This window comes from Stereum hirsutum, assembly GCF_000264905.1.
Source record: "Stereum hirsutum FP-91666 SS1 unplaced genomic scaffold STEHIscaffold_24, whole genome shotgun sequence".
Taxonomy (NCBI): Eukaryota; Fungi; Basidiomycota; class Agaricomycetes; order Russulales; family Stereaceae; genus Stereum; species Stereum hirsutum.
The window spans coordinates 321,944-332,779 of NW_006763154.1; the positions used below are offsets into that span (position 1 = coordinate 321,944).

Sequence of the window (10,836 nt, forward strand, 5' to 3'; positions counted from 1 at the left end):
ACAGCTTGGCTATGCGCGAAATAGCGAGACGAAGACTTTGACACGTCGTATGAAAGCCTGTTGTCACTGGCCGCGACGCTTGGAGACGTGCAGCCGCGTTGTACACCCGACAATGTTATTTCTTCGTTACCTACTGCCCCTTACCAGCAATGGGCCACCAGCGACAGTGATCAACGGTGTCCAATCTGTCTCGACGATGTACGTTCTTTTCTATCTCGCTCTTGCTGGTGTCTGTGCCAATCTGACTCTACTGTGATACATAGTACCAGCCTGAAGACCAGTGCTCCAAGCTTGAAGGCTGCTCTCACTGGTTGCACAAAGATTGTCTCTCAGTACGTGCCTACGCTCTCCTCTTGTGTTATATCTCACTCTCAATTTTCTTATTTCTCTAGCAATGGCTCCGAGGAGCGAGAACTTGTCCTGTCTGTCGTGGTACCGTCAGAGACCCTCGCCAGGATCGTATCCGTCACCGGTCTGATCATGCACGCCAAGATAGTACACCGCAGGCCGGCCCAAGTACGTCAAGACGGAATCCCCGTGCAGGCGGTCAAGATGAACAGAACGATGGTGGCGACGACGTCGGCTCTCCGGACTCGGAGTATGAGAGTTGGCGTAGAATGTTCCAAAGCCCTTGAGGCTGGCACGTTATAGCCTTGTGAGTTGTGTTGCTACGGGTCCGGAAACATGGAGATGCACATAGAATTGATGTGAATTCGACTGTGGAGATAAACGAACGGCCAGCATTATTTATACGAAGCGGGTTCATCGTTCTTTACCTGTATTATATATGCCTGCGAATGAATATTAAGATTGGTCTTGGATCCAACCCTTTCGTTTTACCATACCTGGATACATCCTTGTGCACTGTGCCGCTAAAAGTCGGGAAAGGGGCCCTACGTGGATTGGGCACAGCGCTGGGCACGATTAATTTTGGTGCAAGCACTGACCGGGCCGAATTGACCCGGTCATGAACGCGATTGTTTACAACTCAGACACCGCCAAGTCATACTACCTACCCTGACGCCGTCCATCCTCGTTTGCATTCCCGTTCGCAAACGTACCCTTCGTCGTCGAATTTCTTGAGCTTTTAAATCATGACTACGCCCACAGAACGTGCTACAAATGCGTATGACTTCGTCATTTTTGGCGCCACAGGTTTCACAGCTGGCTTCGTCCTCGAAGAAATAGCTCAGCACGTTCGACTTCCACCTGACTTTACGTGGGCCCTTGCAGGACGAAATGAGCAGTCACTTTTGAAGATTGCGGAGAAGTACTCGAGCAACAGTAGTGTGCCTCAACCGGATATAATCATTGCGGATGTGAAGACGGAGAAGGGACTATTGGAGATGGCACGTTCAGCGAAACGTCAGTGCGTGTTTCCATGAATCTTTCCTCGCGAACGCTCTTCATACTTCAACTCATAAATCCGTACAGTCGTACTGAACTGTGTCGGCCCGTATCGATATCTTGGAGAGCCTGTCGTCAGAGCATGCATCGAAGGGCGTGCGGACTACCTGGATTTGTGCGGTATGTTTACCCTGCTCCTGTACGACGGCGCTCGTGCTGATGCCAAAATCTCTTGTTTCAAATATTGGCTTATATAGGTGAACCAGAGTTCATTGAGCGAATGTCGTTAGAGTACCATGAGAAAGCCGTGGAGGCCGGCGTCACAATTTTGCATGCAGCCGTAGGTTTTTCCTTCCAATCAGCTTCATGGACCTAGCGGTGTTAACGAGTCTGGTTATTGCGTCACAGGCATTTGACTCCGTTCCATGTGATCTAGGTGTCCTTGAGATGAAGCGAGCTTTGCTAGAGCGAGGTGCCACTCCCTCGTCCATCGAGGCTTTCTTCCGCGTGAACACCGAGTCGTCTTTTGCCAGTAAGTTGACAGGCCTTACCTATATCCCAGCGCGAAAGAGCCTTGCACCCTCTAACAGCTGACCTCCTCTGCATCAGTCCACTATGCAACATATGAAGCCGCTGTCCTCGGGTTTGGCAGCGGTGGCACGGAACTTGGTCGTATCAGGAAAGCACTTGCCAAAGTGCGGCCGAAACCTTCTGCTATTGGATCTTTCAAGGCCAAATTTGGAGCCTTAGGCGTGAAGAAAGATCCTAGGACCGAAGGGTGGATCATCCGATACTTCTTCGCAGGTACTCGCCGCATACTCGTTTTCGCTAGTAGTATCAAGCTTGGCTAAATAACAATGGTGGTGCAGATCCTTCTGTCGTCCGACTATCACAATCTCTCGACATTCACGTTGGAGGCTCTTCTGTACTTCCGCCCGTCCACTTCGCGGCATATCTCGTTATCCAGTCGACTTGGGCCCTTGCTTTGTTGGTTTTCTACTTCACGATATTCCAGTTCCTGACCGGCAGAGCGTGGGGCAGAAATCTGCTCTTGAAGTATCCGAAGGTCTTCACTGCGGGATTAGCGTCGAAAGAAGGCCCAACCTCGGCGCAGTGCGTACTTAAGTTACAGTCATTCAACTAGTTGAGTGTCTCATATTCCATCTTGCCTCAGACTTGCCGGAGCCTCGTTCACAGAAACATTTTATGCCAAAGGTAAGTCGTCGACCCCAACATTCCTTGGTCATTATTGACCATGCATGATCTTCTCACAGGTTACTCGAACACATCCTCCATAACTGGTCCACCTGATGTAACACTTGTCGGACGTATCACCGGACCTGAACCAGGTTATGTTGCGACGCCTAAACTTTTTGTCAAGTGCGCCTTGACTATGCTGCGTTCGCGGAATGGGCATCGAATGATCAACGGTGTGTTGACGCCCGCGGTGCTGTTCAGAGATGTGAGACTCTTGGATGAGATGAAAGCGGAGGGTTGGCTGGGGTGGAACGTGGTGGATGGTTGATCATATTGCTGGTTATGATATAGGATTCGAGAAACTGATGCGTCCTTTATGCTCTCGATTGTCTTGGAACTCAGTAGTCTCCAGATCCCATCCGAAGTCTCCCGGACAATTCTTGGGTTTTCAGCTCGTGGCGGGCGGGGTGTGAATTCGGGCAACCTGATGACCATGATGCCGATGTCGATTCCCAACTGGCGCACATCCGACCTCTTTCGAACTCAAACCTTAACGCTCTTTTACATTAGGTGGGATGAAATACGATTACTAAGGCCTCTTCGATATGTATATGTGCAGCATCGAGCGAATGGTATGTAGCGTCCACCTTGAAAATAAGATACAATAGCTGATCGTTGATATCTGCTCATACATCCCTGGTTAGGCTCAGGTTGGGGCGAAAGAAGATTCGAGAAAGTGGACCCTACGCTCGATTCTAGGTCAGTCTCTTCTCATACAGCCATAATCAAATCCCGTGGATGGCTCCTGCGCCGTGCATACTTCTTTTTCTGGACAGTGAGCTTGGAGCCCGCGAAAGAGTCTAGACGAACGTGTATCCGAGCTGGACTTACGCCCTTTCTGTCGACCGTGCTCACCCCATTCTAAGTCGGGTGCTGGTGCGATACCATCTGCCACACACGCGTGAACTAGATTTCTGCGATCTTTCGTTGTTGCAGGCACTCATCCAACAAGGGTCCAGCAGACCTTGTTCTGTATTCATCTGAATACGAGATGCTACAGGGCGTGCCTCACATAGAATGACTGTATTTCTTGATAGATGAACGGGTGGAGTCCCCTGCACCCATTGAGAATGAGAGCATTCTCCCGCTCTACGACCCTTACATACGTCGATTTTGACACTCATCAGACCTCGCCATTTTCGTGCTCGCTGTCGTGTCCTTGCTATCTTGACGTGGGATAATTCGAAGGCTCCTTCGGTTACGTTCCTGTCTCGTTGTTCCCGCGCTCGTCTATAAAACGGCTTCGGATATTTTTCTCGAAGACGAGGCGTCGCTTGTGTATATGTCGCATTCACTGCTTCTATATTCCATCCCTTACATGGTGCATAATTGGAATATTTGGTGCTGCATTTCGCTACTCCCTGGTTCATTGCTGGTTTTCTATGATCGGCGACTCCGCCATCACGGCTTTAGTCCCAGATTCATGGCAAACGTCTAAACGACAAGCAAGTCAGGCGAGTAGAAGGGAGTTATTCTTAGGTGCCATCGCGGTCAGAGAGCGGCTTGCCAAGGATATTTCTCCGGTAGTGATGTCATTCAGCGGTGTTCATTGGAAGGTGTTATGGCGTTGAAAGGCGCGCGGAGTCTGTGAACTCTGCCATTATGGCCGGCTGTGAATGTTTTTCGCGGTGTTGGCCAGCATCAAGGCAGGTCATCCAGGGGGCCACAAACTTATTAATCCATAGAACCACCGAAGATTTCGTTCCGCGTTACCTCCAACATCTTGACGAAGGCCGGGTACATGCTTTTCCTGACCGTTTAGTCCACGGTGTCACATCACAGGAACCTAATATCATACTGATTATTCCTCTGAGCATACGAATAGCCCAGACTTAAAGTCAGAAATACGCGTTGTCGTATAGAGCTAACAACGGCGTTCTACAGGAATGATTCCCCGCACTTTCCTGCTTCTCAGTCGTCTTCCAAAAACCGCAAAAATATGGACAGAAACCCCCATGAAGGCCAATGTGCGCTTGCCTGAGCATGCGTAACAACTGATGAACTCGTGTTGTAATTTCCGCGGTGATGAATCCATATTCTTCCTTCGTTCTTGCAGGTGATGCAGAGAGGCTCCTTGCTTGCCTCCATTTGGTCCATGATGTGCAAGAACGCCCGTCTTGCGTCAACGTGCGCAGGCTCACAGTGTCGAATTATACGACCACGGCCCCCAACAACCTGCCATCGTCCCTGTATGACCAGTGCATGTGCGTCATGCAATATGTGCTGTTTTGTCTGGGCTGTGTCTACGGCAATATATTATTTTCTCGTTTCATCTATAAAAGCCTGGCAGGTTCATCCTCACTTTCCTTACCTCTCAGGTATACAGCGCTTTCTGCCTCACACCTCAGAGTCCTTGACCACCTCCGTCCTTACCACCTCACTTCCTCAGCCTATCCCACATTTCCGCCATGTTGTTCTCTTTCACCAAAGTCGTCTTCGCCACTCTCGCGTTCGGCGTTGCCGCCGTTTCCGCTATCCCCACTCCTGCTCCTGCTAACGCAGTTGCAAAGCACGGTGGCGAGGACGTCTTGGCTCTTCTCGCCAGCGTAAAAGCTGACGTCGACGTTGACATCGGCAAGCTCAGTATGTTTGATGCCTCCCCTCTTGTTAACGCTCCACTTTTTCTTCTTGAAACTTATTAACCAATAAATCGGTTCTTTCCAGATGCTCTCGTCGCTGCTGACGTGACCCTCGACGTCCTCGGTCCCATCGTGGCCGACATCAAGGTTAAGATCGATCTCGCCACCACGACTGTCAAAGGGTACGGCCCTGACCAGTGGCAGGGCGATTCTGCCAACGACATCTCTGTCAGCATCAATGCACTCATCGTGGTCAGTTTTACCTTTAATTTACTATGTTTACGAAGTCCGTCGAGTCAATTGTTCACTCACGAGCTGGTTTTACCGACAGGCTCTCATCGACCCAATCAACCGCATCAAGGGGCTCAACGGCGACGTTACCATTATCAACGTCTTCGCCGACATCGAGTACGTCCCCCCTTCTCTCTATGTCGCGATAACCAAACATAACTGACGACACCCTATCCCTCTTTCACAGCATCTCCCTCGGCGGCCTGCTCAACGCCATCCTCGCCCTCGTGAGCGTCGACGTCTCCGTCAACATCAAGCTCAACCTCGTCCTCATCCTTGCCCCCGTCGTCGTCATCCTCCACGGCCTCGACTTCACCGTCTTACTCAACATCCTCGCCATCCTCTGAGTCAAATCGCAGTATCCTTCGAGCTACTGCCCGTCCGTTCTCCTCTACCTTTCGCCATGCTGACGAGCTGGAGGATAAATGTGGAGATAGATTCACGATTTTATGTGGCTACGTTTGTGCAACGTGATATTTCTGGTCGTTTGTTGGTTATTTGTGCTTATTTCGTACTACTCGTGCATGACAACGTTGTTCCTGGTTTACTCGATCGTGTGTGACGGAGATAAAGTCTTCGCGGGACATATGCGCAAACTAAAACCCATGAATCGTTCAGAGTGAGCATCCTCAATTTGCCCATATTCATACCGTGACGGTCCTATGGCACGAACTAGCCATCATCTCCACAATCTCTTCTTTCGGCCAGCTCTGTGGCTCGAACCAGTAAAACAGAATAAGCACCAACCAATGCAAGATTCAGGGCCAAAATGGTAGTAATTGAGATGGAACCACCGTCCGGCTCGAAATCGAAACGGGCCACACTTATCACACTCAACTTGCCCGTCCCGACTCGGACTCGAATGTTGTGGAACGAACAAGTTCACTCCCGGTATCCCCCGACTCATGCGCCGACCCGGGTGGCCCGACGCCTCTCCTTCCTTTCTCCATCCGAGATTCAGAGTCAATCTTCATGAGCACTTCGAGCCTCACATGCATCAACTCACACAACACATCACACAAGACCAAAAAACGAGTGGCAAAAAATAGAGATACATAGCAGATACAGAATATGTATATGTATATACACTGGGCATCACATCACATCACATACGCGTGAGAGGGAAGAGAGATCAATCGTACCAAATGTACAGTAACTAGCTATAGATAACCGGGCGGGATGGGATGGGGGTCATGATTCAGAGTCGTCATCATATATGTAGATCGTATCGGACCAGTGCGAGTGCGATATAGAGAGGGAGGGAGGGAAGTGAGTGCGCGGTGTCGCCTATGCGGACCGCGACGGACTGGTGGCAGAGGGAAGGAGACATATCTTTACAGTAATAAAACATCAAGGATCACGGCATCAGATGGATGGAGAGACTAGAGACTAGGGACTAGGGACTATAAGGACTAAGAGCTAAGAACTAAGAAACTAAAGACCAGGAACGACTCGTGCAAAGAGACTCGGACGCTGAGGAGAGGATAAGATACGCACGCACGCAAGAAAAAGAAATAAGGAAGAAAAGAGAAAAACAGAGCAGACCACGGAAACGAGAACAAGAGAGCAGAAGAAAAGGGCACTCGGTAGAGGGGCGGGGCGGGGATATCGATATCGATATATGCACAGCAAGAGGGAGGGAGAGAAAGGCCCAAAATAAAACCGAGACACTGTCCAGGCTCAGGCACGGTACCAAAAAAAGCAAGAATATACACACAACGAAAAAGAGAAATGTCAAAAAAGACCAAGACCAGGAAAAACTCAACCTCTATCCCCACATCAATACTCCGGCGACACGCTCCTCCCCCCGCCCCCACTACACGTCCTATACGACCCCGTCCCACCCGTACTCGCCACCGTCCCCGTCCCGCTCCTCGTCCCCGTCCCCGTGAAGCTCTCGAACTGCGACTCTATATCCGTCATCGCCGCATCTAGCACGTCCATATCCACCCCGAACGACACATCGTAATCCACGCTCGAATCTGCCGCCCCCGCCGCCTCCCCGCCCAGATCACCTCCGTCGTCCCGATCCGCGTTATCGTTATCGTCTTCGTTGTCCGAAATCACGATCACGTCAGATTCTACAGAGGGTGACCTCCTCTTCCGTGACGATGACGAAGTATCCTTCTTGACCGGAATCGGAACCGGGACATATACAGGTTTCGTCGACGTCGAAGCGAACGACTTGCCCATGCCCATCGACTTCGGCGGTGGCGTCGGCGCTCGAGGCAGAGCGGCCGGTGCTGGTGCTGGTGCTCTCGTCGTCGTACCCGTACCCATACCCATCAAAGTCGACGTCGAACCAGTCACTCCATTCAGATTCCTAGGCCTAGGAGCCTTGAACCCCGGAATCCTATACGACGTACCCCCTCCTCCCCCTCCCCCTCCGCCACCCCCATTCCCATTCCCTCCACTCGAGCCCCCGCTCCCATTCACACCAGGTCTCTGCGACGACACCCCAAACGCCGACACCGAAGAGATCGGACGCATGCCCAATGCCCGCGTCTGTGTGGGTCTTGGTGCCGGGGGGTTCGGGGGTGAGACGCTCGTGCCGTTTCCGTTCCCGCTCCCGTTGCTTCCACTGCCATTGCTACCGATGTTGGTAGCGCCGTTGTTGCCGGTGATAGTGGAAGAAGAACCCGCCCGCCCAGTCGTATACACAGGCTTCAACGTCGGCGAAGCAGACGGCACCGCAAACGGCCTCGTCGGCGATTTCGAATGTGTACGCGAATGTGTTTGGTGTGGACGGGCGTACGGTTGCCTTGACGCGCCCGCACCCGCGATGGAGACCCTTCGCGTTTTAGTCGCCGTGCCCGCACCTCCTCCTCCTCCTCCCGCGCCCGAATTCGAGCCAGAGCCAGAGCCGGAACCAGAGCCCAAGCCAGACGTCGAACCGCCCCCTCCCATCTTGCGCTTCGAAGATCCAACCATCCCCAGCCCCGACCCCACCGCAAACGCGAACGGAACCTCAGGCGGCGTCGGTGTCTTTGGTGGACCTCCACCTCCCTCTCCAAATGACCCAGCGCCCTGCGAACGCGGTGGTGTGAAGGGCGAGCGGAACTGCAATCCTGCACCACTCCCACCGCCGCCGCCGCCGCCGCCGCCGAAGGCACCTCCACCGAAAGGACTTCCACTGAAAGCGCCTCCACCGCCGAAAGGACTACCGAAAGCACCCCCACCCCCGCCTCCACTCGGCCCAGGCTGAGGCTGCGACAGCGATTTAACAAGCTGCGGGCTCTGACTCGCAGTCGGTGCGCTCCCCGTCGGTTGTCCACCATTCCCGTTCCCGTTCCCGTTCCCATTGCCGGTGGTCGTGTTGCCGGCCGTCGTGGTGGTGGGGAACTCGAACGCAGAATGCACCGAGGTCGGTCGTCGGCCGTTATCGAACATTTCGGCATCGATGTCCATCTCGAACGGATTCTGCGCGTCCATCGCGAATGTATTCCGCTCCTGATCCCGATCCTGGTCTTTCTCTCGGTCTTGATATTGCGCCAGCGCGTCCTGGTGATACCGCGCCAACACCTCAAAATCCATATCGATATCCCCATCCGCGTCCGGTTCGGACCGTGCGGGCGTCGCGATCGTGCTCGAGGGGGAATGACTGTATTGCGGACTTGCGCTCGGTGGTGAATATTGCTGTTGTTGAGGTTGTTGAAGTTGTGCGTTGGTGGTGGTGGTGGTGTACGAGCGTCTGCGGCGTTCCCCTCCACCGGCGAATAATCTCGTCGACGTGGTGTTAGTGTCCTCGATGGGTGTGACGAAACCACCAGCAGACCGTCTCCGAGAAACCGAAACCGAATCAAGATACGCCTCTGCGCTCTCTGTTCTCTCCGTCCTTACTTTCTCCCTCCCCCCCTCTCTTACCGCGTCCCTCTCCCTCTCCCTCGATCCCATCATTTCCTCCCTATCCCTCTCCCTCTCCCTCCCATCCCTCCCCCTCTCCCTCCCCTTCCCCTTCCCCCTCTTCCCCTCCTCCAACCCCCCACCCCCGCCCCCAGTCCAAGCACCTCAGCTTTAACCCCCCCTCCTCCCCCTCCTCCTCCCCCACCTAATCCCGACCCTAACCCAAGACCATGCCCACCAACCCTCCCCCGACCCCTCCTCCGCTTAATCCTCTCCTCCTCCATCTTCCTCTCCCGTTCCTGTCTCATCTTTTCCGCTGCGTATTGCTTTGAGAGATCGAGCGCTGCTTTCGCTTTTCTGATCATTGGCATTGGGTTTGGGATGGGTTCTGCCTGGGGTGCGAGATGGGGAGAGTGCGGCGGAGAAGGCGTAGAGGGCCGGGGACCGTATTCATCTGATATGGATGTGGTGGCGGAGGTTGCAGCTGAGGTCATGGTAGTGGTGTTGGCCGTATCGAAATTCGTACTTATAGAAGGCCGCGGTCGATGTCTACCGGTGCCCGTGCCAGTGCCGGTGGTGGGCATGAGCGGCGGACCCATACTTGATTTCGATTTCGATTTCGATCTCGTAGAGTTAGAGACGAGTTTCGAAGACGAGGCGATTGCGTTTCCGTTGGAGGATGTGGATGTAGAAGCGCCTGGGGTGGGGAGGCGGAAGTAGCCTGTGCGGACGGTGGGGAGGACATCGTCGTCGTCGTCGGCGGGGGAGGTATCGGGATCGGGATCGGGGCGGGGTTGTTTGGCTGTAGGATCGTCGTAGGTTAGTTCGTGTTGCGATCATTGGAGTATAAGAATAGAATAGGATAGAAAAAAATGTAAAAGTGTAAAATGAAGAGATCAAGACGAAGATCGTCGAGACGAGACGACCGTTTAGGGTATAAGTACCACGCCCAGCGTACAGAACACATCTACAGGACTCGACAACAACATCAAAGGGCACAGTTAGTCCACCACAGCCATACAATTCATATGTCGATCCCAGTGCGTATTCACCACTCCCTCCGACTCTGGTGAAGGTCAATCCTTCATGAGAGGGGGTGCGACGGCACATCGCCCAAGCTAACCTAACTCGTTCATCGACGTCGACAGGGGTTCCGTCACGACCGCATAACTCATGCACAGACATTGATTCGGGTTTGACTGTATGTTTGAAGTAGTCGACTCTGGTGAACGATGATCTGCTAGGACAGGGGGGGGGGCGCCACACCGCCCAAACTACCCCCAACTCGTCCATCGACATCGACATCGGGATCGGGATCGGGTTCAACGCATACACATAACTGATCCGCATCTGAATGAACGACGTGTGCAATCACCAGACTGTGGGATTATTGGCGGGTGGACGCCAGACCAATATCTCCACTACGCGATACAATACGGCTCGCGGCATCGGAGCGTCGAGATCAACACCATCCTGCCCTCCCTGAAGACGCTTTGATCCCCTCATTCATTCACCCCCC

The 10,836-nt window shown here is 53.1% G+C and overlaps 4 protein-coding genes across 4 annotated transcripts; 3 read left to right on the forward strand and 1 right to left on the reverse strand.

Annotated features, from left to right (window-relative positions):
- Nucleotides 1-24: 24 nt before the first annotated feature.
- On the forward strand, nucleotides 25-392 carry STEHIDRAFT_69149 (uncharacterized protein; the record flags this gene model as incomplete). Its single annotated transcript, XM_007311114.1, has 2 exons — nucleotides 25-198; nucleotides 264-392. Coding segments are annotated over 2 exons (303 nt in total), but the record flags the coding sequence as incomplete, so codon positions are not given.
- A 644-nt stretch (nucleotides 393-1,036) lies between these two features.
- STEHIDRAFT_126372 (uncharacterized protein) lies at nucleotides 1,037-3,074 on the forward strand. Its single transcript, XM_007311191.1, has 8 exons — nucleotides 1,037-1,365; nucleotides 1,435-1,527; nucleotides 1,605-1,687; nucleotides 1,756-1,879; nucleotides 1,957-2,151; nucleotides 2,217-2,460; nucleotides 2,522-2,562; nucleotides 2,622-3,074. The coding sequence occupies exons 1-8, from the start codon at nucleotides 1,095-1,097 to the stop codon at nucleotides 2,870-2,872; spliced, it is 1,302 nt and encodes a 433-aa protein (XP_007311253.1). The 5' UTR covers nucleotides 1,037-1,094; the 3' UTR covers nucleotides 2,873-3,074.
- A 1,938-nt stretch (nucleotides 3,075-5,012) lies between these two features.
- On the forward strand, nucleotides 5,013-5,821 carry STEHIDRAFT_163507 (uncharacterized protein; the record flags this gene model as incomplete). The annotated part of the gene is made up of 4 exons (XM_007311192.1): nucleotides 5,013-5,187; nucleotides 5,269-5,435; nucleotides 5,515-5,591; nucleotides 5,662-5,821. The coding sequence occupies 4 exons, from the start codon at nucleotides 5,013-5,015 to the stop codon at nucleotides 5,819-5,821; spliced, it is 579 nt and encodes a 192-aa protein (XP_007311254.1).
- Nucleotides 5,822-7,253: 1,432 nt separating this feature from the next.
- On the reverse strand, nucleotides 7,254-10,502 carry STEHIDRAFT_163508 (uncharacterized protein; the record flags this gene model as incomplete). The annotated part of the gene is made up of 3 exons (XM_007311193.1): nucleotides 7,254-9,481; nucleotides 9,556-10,119; nucleotides 10,370-10,502. 3 exons carry the CDS (start codon nucleotides 10,500-10,502, stop codon nucleotides 7,254-7,256), a joined length of 2,925 nt encoding a protein of 974 aa, XP_007311255.1.
- Nucleotides 10,503-10,836: the final 334 nt, after the last annotated feature.